Source organism: Camponotus vicinus, unplaced genomic scaffold, assembly GCF_025532165.1.
Source record: "Camponotus vicinus isolate PSW18456_S1 unplaced genomic scaffold, iyCamVici1.0 SCAF_13, whole genome shotgun sequence".
Lineage (NCBI taxonomy): Eukaryota > Metazoa > Arthropoda > Insecta > Hymenoptera > Formicidae > Camponotus > Camponotus vicinus.
The window spans coordinates 3,769,048-3,788,542 of record NW_028141949.1 but is presented as its reverse complement, the minus strand read 5'-3'; the positions used below and the strand labels follow the sequence as shown (position 1 = coordinate 3,788,542).

Genomic DNA, 19,495 nt, shown 5'->3' with positions numbered 1-19,495 from the left:
CAGATATATCATTAGGAATGTATGCATGACATCTATATATGACGTATGTATTTCATGGTTGATGAAAAATATATCGGTGAAATTAAATATTTATGTTTGCATTTTACATTTTATATTTAAAAAATAAATTTTTTAATATTTATAAATTTTTATCTGATTCTTGTAATATATTTTTTCATTAAAAAAAAAATTGAAAAAGAAAATAATACATTTCTCTCATAATATAGATAATAAAATTTAAATTATATATATTTGTATATATTTGAATGAGTAGCTCTGGATTCGCGAAATACCTATTTATTGACAAAAATTGGCGTGTTGATGTCAATCGAATATAAACCGACCATACAAGTTGAAGTCCCTATTAAATGATTACGAAATAGCAAGCACGATGATGCACGGCAATTATGGTACACGCGGCTATCACCTCGCCACTTCCGTTCTTCGGCAATCCTTGCGGGCAGTTGTTCGGTCGTAATAAAACATAATAAAACCGCTTAGCGCGGCTTAAGTAATCCTAATCATTTCTCCGGATAGTTTCTCTCCGCAAACGCAACAAACATAGAAGTCTAAATAATACTTTGTAGTAGAATCATATTACTAGTCTCCACCTGCATTTTCATAGATAGACGTTATAATGGAATACGACTGAAAAATCAATCACATGTTATCATTAAATTTCATAAAAAAAATTATTTCAATACAATACAATTGTTAATTTGAAAATAATATTTTGGAAAATTATCATATAATTATTATAATTAAGAAAAATTATTATTATTTAAATAATGATCTATTTAACGAGACAAAAACTCATTTTTAATCTGCGCGTATCAGATAATCACGTTAGAATAATCGATCTCCATCGTTTTTGTGCATTCGAACAATCTTAATACATGCACTCATATCTTAACGATGACGAATCACACTGCCTGTGTTGTGCTTATTCGTGTTTAAGACTCGCCAATCGCATATGCATGCGATATCTTCTCTCGTAGATATGAAGAATACTCTTTGGAACGTCAGTCTCGCGAAATTTTATATCAGAAATTATATATCTTCCTTTGTCATATGTGCTAGCATATTTTCCTATATAATTTTTCAATGAATTTTAAAACTGTGAAAAATATATCTTTTAAGGTATTTTTGTATCGCTCTAAAATAAAATGACTGTGAATACTATGAATTTAAAATGATTTTGAATACTTATTATTTGGATTTTAAATATTACGATAATTAGAAATCGATTAACTGCGTATTTTACATATTAATGCTATTCTTGTCATCACATAATAAGGATTGTGCTAATCTTTTTTTTATCTCCTTTCTATCCAGAATTCGAGATACGCATAAAGTGTTTCTCACAATTGTAGTACAATTCTTATCGGTGGAGATCTCAAGTTGCGAATGGTTAATTAACATTTCATTCAGGATATGGTTAATCAAATATACAAGAAACAAACGGGAAAACTCTTTCAGATACGAAGGCCAAAGCTATGAAATTAAAACTCACATGTGTGTGTGTGTGTGTGTGTATACGTTTTAATAACTCCGCATTCACACATCGTTTTGCGATGATACATCACGTGTCTTATGCGTGGTACATTTTTCATTACTGGAATACTGTCATCACATTGTCAGCGCATTCACTGCGTCAAAATCTAGCAAATTATCTATAAATATTAAAATTTTTCAAAAATAATAAATGAATATATATACGATAATATTTTAATAAAAATATTTTCAAAATATTACTCTCGTCAAATTGCGTATACGTCAATAATTACTTACACATTATATATTTAATTCGTCATAAATTTTCAAAGGAAGCCAGAAAACACAAGCAATAAAATATAAGCGAAATAAAAAATCACAATACTAGATTTCGAAATTAATCTTCAAATGTTATTTCGAAATATTGGAATGTGATGACCGACTTCTATTGTTTACATTTCTTTTATGCGTGACAATGTTTACTTTCTGCCATTGGCGTCACGAAAGTAATCATATACAGAGATTCTTTTAACCGGGTCATAATTATCGCCATAGACTTAATAGATATAGATAGTAAGTGTATCTTCATTTGCGTACTAAAATTAGAAAGAGAGGGTAATATTTCAGCAGTCTGTTTATTTCTTTTTACCTTGAGTAGGACAAAATCTCTAGATAGAGAAATCGAATAGAGGACGAATAGCTTAACTGTACGCTTACAATATTGTATTTATAATCCCCTCTCTTCTCCTAGAGAGAGAATTAAGCTCCCGAAATATTTTTTCTTTCTCCTTTTAATTTTGGCGCAACGCTCGATGCGCAGTCTACACTGCGCCATGTTCGTCGCGCATGCGCGCGCGCAGCGAGCACTTGGTGACGTGATTTTCGGTTTGGAGCGCGGAGTCGGATGGCCGCGAGCGAGCGAGGAGGTCGACGATGCGTGAGTCTCTGGTTCGTGCGATGCGTGAACGTTAGTTGGTGACGCGTCGCGCGTCCCGATCATCTGTCGTTGCGTATATTGTGCGACACACGGACAAAGACGACAACAACGACAAAGTGCTACGCAAATTCCAATCGAGTGAGTCCCAAGGAACGGATAACGCGCGTGCGTAACCGAGCCAGCTTCCGAGATGTGGAGCCCGACGCACGTTCAAGTGACAGGTGGGTGAGCGATATCGCGCGAGTGGCATGAAACGACGCCCCTCTTTTTTTTCGATAGACATGGTCGAACGCTCGCGGATGCATCGCGGAGGTGTACCGTAAACACGATTATCGCGCGATGTGTATATGTAAGGTTACGTGTCCTCGCTCGGAAACTAGGCGAACGAAACCTCTCGTCGCGCTGCGCAGGAATGTATCCGGTGCTGTCCGAGCCCCGGACGCGAATGCCACTTCGTATCCGTGTCACGCATGCATCGTAGATAGAACTAGACATTTACCAAGAATATTAATCATAATTATGTGTTAAAAATTAAATAGATAAAAAATTACGTGATTTTTTTTTTAAAGATAATCTCTAGATTTCTTTATAGGAGGGATAAAAATAAGAAATCATTGAAAAATTTTAATTTTTTACGACCTTCTTAAGATTATAATCTTATAAATAACGGAATATTGGATTTCAAGATTTAACATGTCTGCTGATGTCAAGATATGAGAAAGTACAGGATAATTTTATCTCGCATTCCAGATAAAATTACATGAATTTTTAAAGAAATACATCCTCTAAAATCTATAACAAATAATAATAAATTAAATTAAATAGGTAAGTAATAAATAAATAATAAATTAAATAGATAAATTAAATAAATTAAAGAGATTTAACCTTGTGTCTCTTATAAGATTATAATCTTATCAATGATATAGACAATGAATTTTAAAGTTTAGCTCGTGTGTCGATGTTAGGATGTGTCATTAGAATATTCCGAGAAAACATTTCGAGATATTGACTTTTATCGTCTTTGTTATCTTAAACTAGAAAAGATATAAAAAGAATGATGTAGCGTGGCGCACAAGTAAATGATACTGTTCTGACATATGTCACCGAATCATCGCAGTGCAACATGTATTTAAGTCGAGAATATTACTCGAGAGTAATTTTCCCTTTTCACATTGTGCTTAAATATAAATCTCAATTTCATCACGCGACATAGTAATTTCTAAATTTCAAATCGTGTAATTTCTAAATCTTATATTTTATGTATTGTATAATTTTCTATAATTGCAATAAACATCATGCGGAAAAAACCGTATTTCTCGAAACATTTTTTATAAATTAATTATTTAATATTTCTCAATTTTTTAAATACCAAAGGTGAAATTACTACATATTATAAATATACATAAAATAAATAAGACTAATTAAATACAATTTATTATTAAATATAATTAAATATAATTTAATATTTATTATTTGTTACATATTTAATAAATTTTACTACATTTTTATATTATTGATAATATGTGAGATAATTTCATAGATCAATTGTGAATAATTTTATACATTTTTACTTACCTTTATTATTTCGATTTTAACCTCTCAATCGTATTTTTTTTCATTTCTCGAGATTATTGTAAGAAGTCTACGCACAATCGTCGTTAGTTTTTTTTGTATAATTGTAACGGTTTCTAGTAATGATTTCAATTAACTCCGACAAGTAATTAAACGCAATGCAATTATGCAGATGCGCTTTATTATAGATGGATATAGCTCACGAAAATATATCGATTTCACTCTTGTCTAGTGAATATTTCATTATCTTATTTAAAAGAATTTCAGAATTCTCATTGTGTGCATTCCAATCTGGTGAAATTAAATATCAAATATGCGCGCTCGTCGATCACACGATATAAATATAATGGTTTATCTAATATCATTTCTTCCTGCCATTCATACTCGTCTGTTATATATATAATATGTCGCGATAAAAACATACGTTATTCCTATCCAGATTGGTTCCTCGAAGAAACTTGCGAGATTATTTCCTTCTTTTGTTTTCGCTTTTATTTTACTCATTCAAAACCCGAACGACTCGGTGTATTTTTTTTTAACTTTCAATACGCATTTTAAGGAGTCTTTAATTGGATTCCACCATTCACCGCGAAACTGATCGCAAGATAAAAGGCCTTGTTACCGAGAGTGCAGCTTATAATTCGCGAAAGCGCGTGCTCGTGTTAGGCAACTTGTCCTCTTAATTAACGCGCACGCGACTTTTACCTTCGGGCGTTAACGGGCTTGTCAGATTGAGAGTATCGCGGTCGAATCATCGTTGACATATACGTGTATCGTATGCGGGGAAGAACCAGATGTTTGACATCTCCATGCTCGAGTCTTTTGATTAAAGTCGGACGCGAATCCAAACAATGCTAGAGAAAAATGCAGAGAATTCCCCTCAGAATAAGAATTAAAATTAATAATGATTTTGCGCAATAAATTATATATATTTTTATGAATTTTCTTCTTGCAATACTTGAAGAATCATCGAGTGACAAATTTCTATCTCTCATATCTCGATGCAAAATAGGTGACGTGAAAGCATGTTTAGCGATTACTTGATGTTCCCCTTTCTATCTCTGCAAGATCGAGTAGATTTTGAACGAAGACGTATGATATTCAAATAAGGATTGAATTTTATATTCTTAATATTTTTATATTCTTAATTTTATATTCTTCCGTTCGCATTATTATTTTGATTTAATTTGAAGTAATTTTAAATGGAGAAAATTTTTGTAAAAAAAATTAACAGTTATAAAATATTAATGCGAATTATCTGAATAAAATTCGCGGTGAGAGTCTGGGAAATCTTTTAAAAAGACTCAAGAAAGATGGATCGAACGTCGCGTGTCCTCGGATACGTTGTTACGATCGCGGATGCGTTGTTGGGATGCATAAAGCGTTGAGAGAAATCATTATTCTATCCAAGTAAACGGTATTTGACTGCGGTTTTATCGCGGTAAGGACTTTGAATCCATCGAACTCGACTCCGAGAGCAGACGGAGGAGGAGAATACGACGAGAGAGTCGGTTCCGCTGACTCTCCTCGATGCGCGAGAAATCGGGGAATATGTACCTGGTCGTATATCTCACACATTCATTACGGTTCATCGCCGTTGCGCGTGTGAGAACGAGGAAATGCCTCCTACAGTTATTCAGTAACGCTTCACGTTAGAAATAACGGATTATAATTGGGTGAGACGCAGGCTTTGCTTCCTCCTTCTTATTTAACGCATAAAACGTTTATTCATTTTACGAATATATTTGCATATTAGATTCCCCGATTCTGGAAATGAGGATGCGCCTATAAAGTTAATGTGTCACGGCATAGTAACTCAAGCTGCACAAAAGATTAGTATCGAGAGAGCGATTGAATAAAATATCCTTTCGGCTTTCTGCCTTAATCTCTCGTCGTATTTTTCGCATGACACATAAATATATTATTTTTTAAACTTTGATATATATGTATAAAATATACGCATAATGAAAAAAAAGTCGAGAGATGCTGGCCTTCACATTTTAGCATCATGAAATTGTCGAACAATCTCTAGAAATAACGTAACCGTGTGAATTCATTGTTTAAATTCTATATTTCACGAAGCTGCGCAAAATGATTTGATTCTTAAATGGAACATGCAATTTCCCACTTAATTACAAATTTTAAAATTATGATGCGCTCTTTATATGTAAAAAATTCAACTCTCAAAAAATCTATAATTCGCAAATCTCATTTAATTATTTTTACATTTAATTATTTAACATTACGTATTAATTTTATTAAATGACAATGAAAATACAAACTTTGTGAAGAATTATTTTATACATGTATATAATTAATATAATTGATTCTCTCTCTCGCTCTTTCTCTCTTTCCCCCTTTTTTCCTCTTTGTATCGTATATTTAATAATATTGCTGTAAAAAACATTAAAAAAAATAATATAAAATAAAGATAACAGAATGATTTCTCGAAATCGGGAACTAGTATAATGGGGCGGTAACTGATACACATACGTAGCTTTTACTCTGATATAAGCGAGAGCGATTATGCGCGAAAGCTATGACGTGAGATTTTCTCGTAAATGCGCGAATCGAAGAAAGTCGATTGAGAAAAAAATGTTATAAAAAAATCTCTATTTTCACGACGATTTATAGCTGCCTTTTACGATATTAATACTTAAATTCCAGCGCATGTAAAGGAATATTTGAATATGCATTTTTATGTGCATACCAGTTTATTTAGTTTGTTACGAGCTGTGAGCGTATATGATTAATATTAATCAAACTTGTGAACCGATAGATCGCGATAAAATAATCTCCGGTCGACATTTTATTTCGCAAAGAATGTACTTTGGAATATAGATGATAGGAATATTATATGAATCGCAATAGAGTATATAAGCAATATCGTCTTAAAATATTTGTATTACATAGCTGTTGAAACTATTCTTTTTCATTTATTTACAGTTCAGAGGGCCAAGGACTTATTGACCAAAGGAAAACACAGTGAGTACCATATTTTTAATTCTATTATTATTAACTATTAAAATTTTCTCCATTCTCATTTTTAAAAAGAATAACAAAAAATCGCATCAAATATAATATTTAAAAAAATATAAAATTTAATAAAATATAAAAATATAAAAATTTAATAAAATATTAAATATAAAAATTTAAAAAAATATATTTTTAAAAAATATAATATTTGAAAATCAATTGAGTTATATAATAAGTAGAACTCTTTTCAATCTCTTCACGTTGCTGCGATGAAGCGATGCTTTATGAAGCATCCTGTACAAAATAATCTTAAGATTTCTTGACAACCCACCTGTCACCGGTTCTCTCTCTCTGTATAATAATAAGACAATCTTAAGATTTCTCAATAAAGAAAATTTCTCAATTTTCTCATAAACCAGCTGTCACTCATCGATGCGTGCATCGTCATATTTCTTACTTATCTACACGTGTGTTCGCGCCGATACCGTATTCCGTGGCTATCTTAAATCATGAATCATCCGATTTCTGTTAGCAAAACGTATTTGCAAAACAATGTACGAATTTACGTCATTATATAAACAAACGCATTACGCCAGTCTTGAATTTCGTCCAACGCGAATATAGAATTCCTTTATCTCAGCAAAATCAAAATATGCAATATGATCTGTCGCAAAACTTTGAATCAACGATTGCTGCAGTAATTAAGTAATAAACGTTGAGTTTTGTGAGAAATATATTTCGATAAAAAAAGAAATTGAATATTATTTATCGACAAAGACACGATATGAAAAAGTTTACAACATAGAATGGAATTACAAAGCCTTTTGAATTTTATCGATATTGTAATTCTTGTTTGTCAATTTCAAGAAAATGATTTCAAAATATGTGGCAATTTCGATTTAATTTTTAAGATTTTAAAATATAAAACCTTTATAAAAAGAAATAAAAAACTGAAAAGTACATATACTTTTTAATATGAATTTGGTAATTTTAGCTGTGCATTATACTGCTTAATGCAATGAAAATATACATGTCTGTTATCTTTACGACCTAATAATTAGTATAATTGTGTGCGACGGGTTGATAATTTCTCGACAGGCGTCCTCAATGCACGTTGTGACATTACAACGTTTATTACCTGCAACGTAAAATGAGCAATACTGTTAGAGAAGGAACGTACATTTCAGTTAATGACGAGTTTGCATTTGTGAAAATATATAAATTAAAAATATGTTATCTGATCAAGTTATACTTCATTCACAGGTGAAAATAAAAAATTAAATATCTATTTAACATATAAATTATTTTTATTGTAAATAAAATACGTAAACGTTAAAACAGCTTTCTAATTGAAATCAAAAGTTGAAATTCAGATGAAAACTGTTGTCTTTGGCTGCGTTCAGCAGAAAAAGCTGCTTTGCAACTGTTGTAAAATTCGTGAGCCTGATTGGTGTATGCTCTTAATTTTGACTGAATCTAAGAGCATACACCAATCAGATTCATGAATTTTACAACAGTTGCAAAGCAGCTTTTCCTGCTGAACGCAGCCTTTATCGAGTGAATGTTAAGCAAATTCTCTTAGAATGGTAGAGCTTTTGACATTAAGAACGGACAATTCCGCGTATCTTTTTATCGGGTCAGACCTTTAATTCCCGTTACACATATCTCATTAAACTCTCGACCTTTTGATCGTCTGTCGCCCACACGTGAAACGACACGCCGAATTGTGACTGCAGAGACCAACGACTGCTTCGTAACAATCGCCCTCGGTAAGGAAAAGTACCAGACGTCAGTGAAGGAGAAGGCTACCAAGGACGTGGAATGGCACGAAGAATGCGAGCTACTCATACCAGCGCAAGGAAATACCGCCGAGATCGTCCTCACTGCCCTGCATCGCAATTTCCTGGGTGTCGACGAGTTCCTCGGCACCGTCAGCGTACCGCTCTCGAGCTTCGACGTGTACGAGAGGCCCAAGAACAGATGGTGCGTCCGCGATAGCATAGTTAATTGCAAATTGCGTTTTATGCAAATCTGTTAAAAAAATTGCCCGGGGAAGAGAAATCGCCGCGGTCATATCGCTCATTAATCGCTCGCATTCCTTCTATTATTAACACATAACGCTATAATTCGCTTTGTATAGCAGTATATATTTTTAATACGGTTGAATATTCGAACCTTTTTCCCTCATACTTAATATAATTTTCTATAATTCATTTTTATCTATTTATGTAATTCTACTCTTCGAGATTTATTTTTTTTCAAATATATCAGATATATATATTTTTTTTCAAATATATTCAGATATATATCGCTTTATAAATTTTTTATATCATCTATTTGATTAATATATATCAATTATATATCAAGCATTTTATTAATATATATCAAAACTTTAATAATTGATGTTATTCAATTGTGTAAAATATGTTTTACAAGAGAGGAAGGAAGAGCTTATATACTATTTATTCATTGTTGATAAAATTATGAGGAAATAAATGCGCTTGTATTAGGTACACCCTTAATAGCAAACCAGGCAAAGAGAACACGAAGGAAAGAGGCGAGCTCGAGGTGAAGATCGGCTTTATTGTGAAAGCTGGAAGTCTAACTGATCTAAGCAAAAAGGAACGTCACAAAAGTTCCTTGGGCCAGTTGTCTACAGCTGCACAATCAATCGGCGGTAGTTTGCTCAGTATCGGTAGTCTCGAAAAACGTAAAGGACTCAAGAAACTGGCCAAGTCGATTGGAAACAAAGTCAAAGGAAAAAGCAAAAATCGACTCGATGAAAACAATTTAGATGAGAAGGAAGAACACCAGTTCAGAATCACACGTCAGGAACCGGGTGAAGCTGATCCTGGTGTCATTAGCGAAGACGAAGACGAATTTACGGTAAATAGAATCTAGTATATCTAGAATCTAATATGCATCCAAATTATAGCCTTATTATATTTTATTATACCAAATTTGATATTTATAATTATACCCTGTCATTAATTTCTACATGAAAAAGTTAATTAATTATTTCTAGTTTTAGAACATAAGTATGATTATAAAAACATATAAGAAAATACATATATGAAGAGCAGAAAAATATTTGAAAGTTAGAGAGAAAAATTTGAAATAAATTTATCTGTATATCTGTTGGAAATAATTTCTATTTAAAAATAGGATAATTCAATTCTGTTATAGTTTGACGATCTGTCTCATAAGAGTTCGGCCTCGTCATTGAATGCACCTACATCGGGCTCGAATAATGGCAACAATGGAATTCCAAATGGTTCGCAGAGCAATGTTTCCAGCGAGTTGCATGTGCCACCGGCGCCAATTAACGCCGCGCCAAGCAAACCTCCACGATTTGCCATGAGCGCGTCTACTACGAATCTGTCAAAGGTCGACAATTTAACGAAAGACGACGAATGGGGCTTGAAGCTTTATGGCAAGCAGGCGAGCAGCGTACCTAAAAGGTGAAGTAATATTTATTGTTAGGAGAAAAATCGAAAAAGAAATAAGAAATAGAAGAAATAAAAAAGAACGACAATACACGTTTAACTCAATAAAAATGTTTAGCAATAATAAAATTGTTACAAATGTAATAAAAATATAGAATACATTTATTTGTGAATAAGATATGTATGGGAATAATAAAATAATGTTACGCGTGTTGTGCTTATCAGATGGGAAACCAAACCTAAGATTGTAATAGACGAATCGCAAGATAACAAACGCGATGCGTCACCCATTCGTTCGCCATCACCGGCTGCATTGCGATTAAGAGATCCTCCAGAACCACTAAGTCCGGCACCAAGAGAGATCCTTCATCCAAAGAATAAAGACGAGAAGTTCATCAGCAGAGAAAAACTCGTCGCGAGCAGAGAGAAGCTCACAGCGAGCAAGGAGAAGCTTACAAAGGAGGACAAGCTAAAAGACAAAAAAGACGACAAACATGGTCCGCGTAGTCCCAATGAAGAGAAACATGTAAAGAAGGATAAGAAAAAAGACAAAGAGAATAAGTTTAATGCTAATGACGAGAATCATCATCTGTCTTCCGAAAGAATTATCATCGGCGGCGAGGATGCGGTTAAGAATGCCGCAAATTCTAAGAGTCGCCTACCACATGAGGTTCTTAATCAGTTCGAAGGAAAATCAAGAGAAGTAAGTATATCTCAATGTACAAAAAATATTTCTTTTGAATTAGTTTAATTAATTTAAAATTTTATTATTTTATTTTATCGAATAGAAATATAATTGCAATTTTTTCGTTAAATAAATGTCTTTTTATCAAAACATTGTAGGATATAATAGAACTGGCATTACAATTGCAAGGACAAATCACGGAGAAGAACAAGAGACTCACCGATCTGGAGGATTATATCGATGCGCTGCTATTACGCGTAATCGAATGTTCGCCGCGATTACTTCAAAATCCTTATCAGAGGCGACTATCATCCCCTGGGAATCAATAAATCATTAATCCTTGATGATAAAGCTTTTCTGTTTTCATTTTGGGATTCTGTTTCCACTTGAGGTACATTTCCTTCGATACCTTAGTGATACTTTCTTTAGACATGACTGACGAGTCGCAAATGACTATTTGTTTATTAACATCGCTATTTTAATTTATCTTTTCTCTTAAGTTATGGCTTAAGAAAGGTATATAATATCTCTATAGCAGTGTTACACATAAAAAAAAATTGTTTCTCTGTATATTTATTTATAATTTATATTTAACGCCGCGACAAAAAAATAATTGGATTATTAGAGACACAAGTAAGAGATAAGTAATTTATTAATAAAGTTATATTCGATATGAACAATGAATAGGATATGAATGCCAGTTAGATATGAAATTCATCCTATAATTCTTTGTCTTCCCAATATATTGAACCAAAACCATCGCAGTATATTCGAAAGTTTGTATTTATTTGCGATTGAGGTTTCCGTCCAATTGACAATTTGCAGGAAAACTAACGAACATGACTATATCTTTATCCTTATCTGTTTGTAAATTATCTATCTAAGAACTTTTTGTAAGGTAAAAATATAAGACTTCTAAAATAGAATTAATATAGAAGCTAAAATTTGCACGAGCCAGTGTTCGACAAAAAAATGTGCCTTCTGTCTTACATATGTGCACTTATATTGATTCGGACCATGTCTTGTTAATTAGAGGATTGTTTAATCAAAAACATTGTTAAGAAAAATAATATTTAAATGTTCAACATGTTATATATATACAATGCAATAAATTTTAAATGTTTGGAATGTTATGCAATTTATTATTCCAATATTTAAAATTAATATTAAATAACTTTCATATTTTTTTCTCTTTCGCATGGTATGTGTGTGTGTATGTTTCAATATTTTATTATAGTATATAAATTCGATATTTTAGACATTAAAAAATTTTATGGATTAATGAATTATTGCGATTGATATTCTGTTAAAATACTTCAAATATTATTTTTCTATGCTAAATTATTATAATCAGTATATAAATTTTTAATGATTCACAATGCTTTAACCAATTTTATATTTTGAAAATCAGAGTCAATATTGTATTAGATAATAAGACGTGCTGCAATTAATTGCATACTCAGATTCGAATTGTGCGAATATTTCGTCTATATTTTTTTTATTATCTAAGCATATAAATTTTATAAATAAAAAACTATTGCAGGTATTTCATAAAGTATCTATCGTTCTGCATAATTTATTAAGCATTGCATATAATATACATGATTTTAATATTGACATATTTGTGTATATGATATTGATTGAAATCTTTCTGGCATTTTTTTATGATGATTTTATGATGAACGTTGTTGTTTCACTGTGAGATTCATAAGTATCAAAAATCAATGTCAAATATGTACTTTATACTTGTTTTACAATTGAATAGATATATTGTAAGAGCATAAAAGAGATCGAGCTCGAATTTCCCGCCAGACGAATAACCGATATTTTCAAGTTGGTCAATAAAATTTCCGGCTTCCGGCGTGTCGAATAGTGGTGGCGCTCGGGATGCACGTAGCGTGATAGAGACGATTGATGTGATCCTCCGCGTGTTCTGTGCGCGTGATTTTAGGATTAATTTACCGTGACGATCACGCGATAATGACGGACGGCACCGGCAACGAAGATTCTGCAGTTATTAATTCCATATCCGGTAAGATATCGAACCTACGTAATTCCTCAATGTGCGACACCGGCCGTGAAAGGTTAGGATTGGTTAGAATTGATTAGAATTGTTACACAGATTTTGAATTGCAGCGGATCTTTCGGATGTGCTCGCGTCTTTTAGCTCACAAATTTTAATGATTTTGATTAATTTATTTCTGATTCTGGCGAGGAATTTCTAGATCATGATCCTTGTTCACATAATTCTGTAGACACGTTCATTCGTAATTGATATTTGTCTTTATGTACATATATTATGTATTCTATACTTTTTATCTATTTACAAATTTATGGGATATAATTGTTAAATTTCTTTTACTATGTCACAATAATATGTAAAGAATTTCTTCATTTCTCGACAAATATATTACAGATCAAGGTAAAGCCACTGCTAGTACAGCAGGTCCTGTAGTTTTATATTCAACTGCACAAGCATGGCGAGCTCAATTCTATCGCAGTTTCACACGTACGAATATCTCGGAATCATCGGATGAAGAGGAAGATCTGTCTCAATATCAATTTGAAGATGATCTCGAATATCTCAGATCTCTAGATCCAAGAGATTGGAAAGATCAGGATCATTATGCTGTTCTAGGCTTGAAAAATCTTAGGCACAGAGCGACGGAAGATGTTATTAAAAGGGCTTGTATGTAAAGTATACTCTGTAGAAGAATATATTAATGTAACCTTAATTCAATTGATTCAACATTGTCCTTGGATATATCTAATCTGTATTGTAGATAAACAAAAAATATTAAAACATCATCCTGATAAACGGAAGGCAATGGGCGAGGAGATCCGACCAGATGACGACTACTTTACATGCATAACTCGCGCCTGGGAGACCCTCGGGAATCAAGCGAAAAGGCGAAGTTATGACAGTGTCGATCCTTATTTTAATGACAATTTGCCGGATGAGAAAGATTGTCGGAACAATTTCTACGAAGTACTAGGTAAAGCATTCAAAGAGAATTCACGATGGTCCGTAAAAAAGCCGGTGCCACATTTGGGCGGACCATATACCCAACGAGAAAAAGTAGAGGAATTCTACTCGTTTTGGTATGACTTTGATTCTTGGCGCGAATACTCGTACCTTGATGAAGAAGATAAGGAGAGTGGTCAAGAGTGAGTATGATAAGTGATAAGATTTTCTTTACAGGAAATTATAAAATTAGTATTTATGACGAAATTAATTGTAGTCGGGATATGCGCAAATGGATTGAGAAGAAGAACAAAGCCACGAGAGCAAAACGAAAAAAAGAAGAAATGACGCGAATACGGACATTAGTAGATATGGCTTACAATATAGATCCTAGAATAAAGAAGTTCCAACAAGAAGATAAAGATAAAAAGAATGCTGCAAAGAGAGCGAAACAGGAAGCGGCAAAAGCCAGGCAGCAAGAGGAAGAGAGAGTAGCTCGAGACGCAGCGGAAAAAGAAAGATTGGAGAAGGAAAAGAAGGAATCTGAGGAGAGGGCAAGACAGGATGCACTAAAACAGGAAAGGGAGATGCAGAAAAAGGCATTGCGTAAAGAAAGAAAAGCGCTCAGAGACTTCTGCAAAGCGAACAATTATTTTGCCCAGAATTCGGCAGAGAGTCTCCGACATATGGAAAGTGTGGAGAAGATTTGTGAGCTGTTTAAGCTAGTGCAGCTGGAGGAAGCGATGAAGAAATTGCAGACCGGCGGTAGGAACGCGTTTTTAAGCATTATTGAAGAGACGGAGCGGAGAATTGAGGCAGAACGCCGTGTGAATGTGATTAATAACGATGCGAGAAATATGCCCGAGAAACAAACCAAAACTTGCACCGCACCTTGGAGCGAGAACGACTTACAACTCTTGATAAAAGCGGTCAATTTGTTCCCCGCCGGGACCAATCAACGTTGGGAGGTAGTCGCGAATTTCATTAATCAGCATAGCGGTTCCACCAGCGGAGTTACACGCGACGCCAAAGAGGTCTTGGCGAAAGCCAAGAGTCTGCAATCGACCGACTTCAGCAAATCGAGTTTGAAGGAGCAAGCCAATAAAAAAGCCTTCGATAATTTCATTGCCGAAAAGAAGAGCAAGGATGCGGTCGAGGAGAGAATGCCAGCCGTCACGGAACGTTTGGATCATCCAATTGCGAACGGTGTCACCCCTGAACCTAAAGACACAAAAAAAGAAACAACGCCATGGACACCGGGCGAACAAAAACTTCTTGAACAAGCCCTGAAAACCTATCCTACCACAGTCTCGGACAGATGGGACCAGATCGCTGCGTGTATACCAACTAGGACGAAAAAGGAGTGCATGAGAAGATACAAGGTAAGCATTGAAAAAAGAATATTGTATAACATTAAATCATATTATTTCATAAACAACCAACAAACATCTTTTTTAAAGTAAAAGTAAAAAACAGAAATATTTGAAATAATATTAAACATTACGTGTTATGATGAAATTTCGATCTATAATACCCTGCTTTTCTACCTTTGTTGCAGGAATTGGTCGAACTCGTAAAAGCGAAAAAGGCAGCGCAAGTGGCGAAATAATATTAACTCCACGTTAAGTTCGAAATTTTTCTCTAACTTATTGAACTCTAGTTAAACAAACAATTTCGACGCGGGGATTAAGTCATTTCTCGAGACAAGGATCTTCTGAATTGGGAATTGGGATTTCCTTCCGAGAATTATAATTGAAATTTAAGACTGGACGACGAGAACCTTAGCTTACTCATTGAGTACCAGTTCGCGTGTATACCTGTGCCTTGCTACAGCCGATACGTGCACGAGTGAGCTGCACGGCATACACAGAAATTTTACATGTTTTTGTTGGATGAATTCTGCGACACATTTTAATTCCTACGCGCTGTACTTGTAACGTACCTTTGATAAACCGTGCCGCTGCCAGTTATTATTTCCGTGGATAAATCTTATAACTTGGGAGAATCTCTTGTGTATAGCTTCCACTTTGCAATATGAATCTTCATGAGCGATCTATGCTGTAAGTACTGTAAAATAAAGAGAAACTGCTGCTGAACAACAAAGAAGAAGGACCCGACAAACTTTAGAAATAAACATCGATGTTTTGAAATGCGTCCGTTGGATCCTCGTCGATAAAATTCCATCCCTGCAAGTCTCCGTGAGTACCTATCCTAATTACACATCTATATATATAAATTCTCCTGCCATTTTGAAGGAACATTTTGAACGAACAAAAGTATTATCAAATTAAAAAAAAGAACATATTTTACTGATCTGCTAAAAAGGAAATATTTTTTCGCGCTTTCTCCTTATTTCGTGAAATATTATAATTTTATCTCTCATATCAATTTGTGAATGACGCCTCTACATTTTTTACGAAGAATGATTTTATGAATGACATCTTAACATATGTTATCCGAGAGCTATAAAAAAAATATTTTTCGCGAATGATACAATACGCGACATGAAAGGAGATTTCTTCGTGAAGAAACGTCGTTTCAATCACCGTTCAATTTTATTTCCTATTTTTCTCATTCCATACTTCAACATTCCAAGTTTATAATAATTCATATTGAAACACATAGCGTTATACGCATTGCTATAAATTTACGAGCGGCGAAATGTAATTAAGACGACAATGTGTCCTTTCGATGAATCCATAGTGTATTTAACTAAAATCTAATATGGTAAATGAATATAATTATTGTGCATTTTATCCTTTTAGCACTAAATCTATTCGCGTCTTTTTATGCCATCCCCGGTATATATCACTCTGTCATTATTAATTATTACAATTAATATATATTAATCTTCGACGGTATGTTAATATTAATTCTCGGCTATTAATATCAATTTTATTTCGAACGGATCATGTATTTATGTGTAACAAACGGATCAAGAAACCATCTTGATGCAATAGAAATACGCGATTGGTCCTGCTGAATCCTTCATCCTCGAATTTCAAGAGAAGAGACACACATAAATATATTTATATATTTATATACATTACACTTTAGAGCAAGCAAAAAGTATTTTATATCTAATCATTATATATTCAATTATATATGTTGAAATCGAGCAACTTAAAGTCGTTTTTTTATTTTAATTTCGATTTTTCGCCTTCAACATTATAAATTTTTCATAAGTTAGCAAATTTCAGTCATTGTTATTAATTTTTTTACAATACGATAGGGTATCGATAATCGAATGTGCATTGAAAAATTTCGCTTAATTTTTGCCGATAATTAAAAAAAAATGTAAATCTTTCGTGAAAGATGCGTATTCCCCACGGGAAATTGTTAAACTGTTAAGAATATTTATATTGAACAAGCCCTCGGATGTGGCCGATGCCAATACTCGGAGGACGCTGCGTTTCGTCGCAGCGGAAGCGTGGGTGGCGTCAACTGTCGCTCGATTCCATCCTGAAAACTGCACGAGCGTGCAACACGCGGGGGTGATAAGGGAGAAAGCATAAATGTCGTTCTTAGTACGTTAATGCGTTTGACAAGTCAACGCACGTGCTTCCGAATGCCTCGAAATAAACTGATCGAAAGAATCTGAAATGAAGCGAAGTCTCTGCCTTCTGGAGATCATTATTCGCTTTAAAATAAATGCTATAAATTATATAAGTACATATACTTGCATTATAATATTAGATATGTATTTTTTAATTCTTTTCCGCGGAACCTCGTATACTTCATTGTCACGAAGTACATACATGTTTAAGGCGTAATGGGCCTTATATCATTATCGAAAAGAAGCCTGAGAATGTGAGGGGGCTAAGCTGGCGTTTATTCGTGGGACGCTTATGAATTTATACGTATATGCGATAAAATAAATTTCGTTTAATACAACATACAATATTTCCAATAAATTGTTTTTTCTATTTTATTAAAGAAACTTTATTTCATTGCGTATAAATTTAGATGACCATATTTCTGAACTATTCATTTTTATGAACACAGCACGGATATGAACCAAATAATGATTTTATCAGCGATATAACAAAGTAGATGTGGCTATGTGTTTCTAAAAGTGGATGTAATGGCGCTACTGTATGGAAAGTAGTCCACGTGAGAGAGAGAAACGCCGGCTTTGTTATTACGCATGTACGAGATTTCGCAACGCTGTTTGGAATTCGGAATCAAAGAACATTTCGACGTGCGTTGCCGGCAACAAGTACAGATATCTCGTTATTTCTCGACATTCTTTGTGATAAGTTAAAAAGTATATTGAGACAAGAGGCGACAATGCCGAACTTAATATTTAAGGTGCGCGAGTTTGTAACTAAAAAATGGGAAACTCGCAAATTTCATGTCGATACCAATGTCGCAAAGGATTACGCATCACTCTGCGAAAGATTGGAAACTATTTTTCCGATACTGCAAACAACAAGATACCATCTTGAATGGGAAGGTGATTATTTCTGTTTCTTCTATTTTAATGTCATGCAAAGAAGATTTCTTGATGTCAGCTATTTATTATGTTTACTAATCACTTCGAAATAACTATTCGTATCATCTTCTAAATTTCATAGAGCCAAATAAAATCAATCCAGACAAGATTAAAGTAGCAAATAACTCTAACGAGGAGTTGAAGATCGCAGTAAATGAGATGATTGATAAACAAAACTACTGCGTATTTCGTATTTACGCTGATAAAGATTGATAATTGAAAAGAAAGAGAAGATGACGGAATATATATTGGTTGTTCTCTAATATATGTTTAAAAGTTTTATGTTTCATCTCAGACTTCAGTTATATTATTTTGAGTTCTCTGAAAAAATTTAATTATTCAAAAGTTTCTTTAAAGTTTCTTTACAAATAAAAATTTTATTTTTAATCTTAATGCGTTTAAAACCTCAAGTAGAAATTATTTAAAGTGGTTGTAAAAGTGATAAAAATTTTTTTGTTTTATTGCAAATTTCACTTATTACTTATTTTGATTTTCCTGATGAATTTAATTAATTCAAAAATTTCTTTAAAAACAAAAATTTCATTTTTTTATATTAATGCTTAAAATTCTAAATAGAATTTAACATGGTTGTAAGTTGGTGATAAATAAATTTTCTTTGTAATTTAGAATTTTTATCGAGATATATTTGAGATTCTTCCTTGTAATTATTTCCTTAAAATTCTTATCGGGGCATTTGGAAGCACTCAACAAGCATTATCATCAATTATAATGATTAATAGTAATGCAACATTCGATCAGCTGGATGTAAGCGCTATGTGCGTCCCGCGCGTCTAGTTCGCAACTCTGCTTCCGTTAAACTAAACTTCACGCGAATATCATTCCCGATCTCTTATGAAAATATTATGTAAAATATGAACGAAATCCTGGAGATGATTCAGATTAGAAAAACATATGCAAAACAAGC

General features: G+C 33.3%; 3 protein-coding genes and 2 long non-coding RNA genes across 5 annotated transcripts in view; 4 read left to right on the top strand and 1 right to left on the bottom strand.

Moving 5' to 3' along the window:
• Positions 1–1,393: 1,393 nt before the first annotated feature.
• LOC145964036 (uncharacterized) lies at positions 1,394–4,376 on the bottom strand. Its single transcript, XR_014436331.1, has 3 exons — positions 4,007–4,376; positions 1,792–2,918; positions 1,394–1,673 (listed from the first exon to the last, which is right to left on the bottom strand). It is a non-coding gene; the product is annotated as an uncharacterized LOC145964036 (long non-coding RNA).
• Rip11 (Rab11 interacting protein) lies at positions 2,375–12,238 on the top strand. The gene is made up of 7 exons (XM_083086396.1): positions 2,375–2,652; positions 6,950–6,988; positions 8,716–8,962; positions 9,490–9,865; positions 10,166–10,440; positions 10,651–11,128; positions 11,269–12,238. Exons 1-7 carry the CDS (start codon positions 2,622–2,624, stop codon positions 11,437–11,439), a joined length of 1,617 nt encoding a protein of 538 aa, XP_082942522.1. The 5' UTR covers positions 2,375–2,621; the 3' UTR covers positions 11,440–12,238.
• A 732-nt stretch (positions 12,239–12,970) lies between these two features.
• LOC145964029 (dnaJ homolog subfamily C member 2-like) lies at positions 12,971–16,831 on the top strand. The gene is made up of 5 exons (XM_083086395.1): positions 12,971–13,142; positions 13,527–13,799; positions 13,894–14,278; positions 14,353–15,457; positions 15,634–16,831. The coding sequence occupies exons 1-5, from the start codon at positions 13,091–13,093 to the stop codon at positions 15,682–15,684; spliced, it is 1,866 nt and encodes a 621-aa protein (XP_082942521.1). The 5' UTR covers positions 12,971–13,090; the 3' UTR covers positions 15,685–16,831.
• Positions 16,158–19,495, top strand: part of LOC145964033 (uncharacterized) — a 36,933-nt gene continuing 33,595 nt past the window's right edge. The window contains exon 1 of the mRNA XM_083086398.1: positions 16,158–16,273. The gene's annotated coding sequence lies outside the window, so the exon portion shown is untranslated. The remainder of the gene's footprint in view (positions 16,274–19,495) is intronic.
• Positions 18,169–19,191, top strand: LOC145964032 (uncharacterized). The gene is made up of 2 exons (XR_014436330.1): positions 18,169–18,531; positions 18,653–19,191. It is a non-coding gene; the product is annotated as an uncharacterized LOC145964032 (long non-coding RNA).

What these genes read in the sequence shown, in the direction of transcription:
- Rip11 (XM_083086396.1), top strand. Translation starts at nt 2,622, where the DNA reads ATGTGGAGCCCGACGCACGTTCAAGTGACAG. An exon ending in GACGCACGTTCAAGTGACAG is followed by an intron (nt 2,653 to 6,949) that starts GTGGGTGAGCGA and finishes ATTTATTTACAG; the next exon opens with TTCAGAGGGCCAAGGACTTA. An exon ending in TCGAAGGAAAATCAAGAGAA is followed by an intron (nt 11,129 to 11,268) that starts GTAAGTATATCT and finishes AAAACATTGTAG; the next exon opens with GATATAATAGAACTGGCATT.
- LOC145964029 (XM_083086395.1), top strand. Translation starts at nt 13,091, where the DNA reads ATGACGGACGGCACCGGCAACGAAGATTCTGCAGTTATTAATTCCATA. An exon ending in AGTTATTAATTCCATATCCG is followed by an intron (nt 13,143 to 13,526) that starts GTAAGATATCGA and finishes AATATATTACAG; the next exon opens with ATCAAGGTAAAGCCACTGCT. An exon ending in AGTGCATGAGAAGATACAAG is followed by an intron (nt 15,458 to 15,633) that starts GTAAGCATTGAA and finishes CCTTTGTTGCAG; the next exon opens with GAATTGGTCGAACTCGTAAA.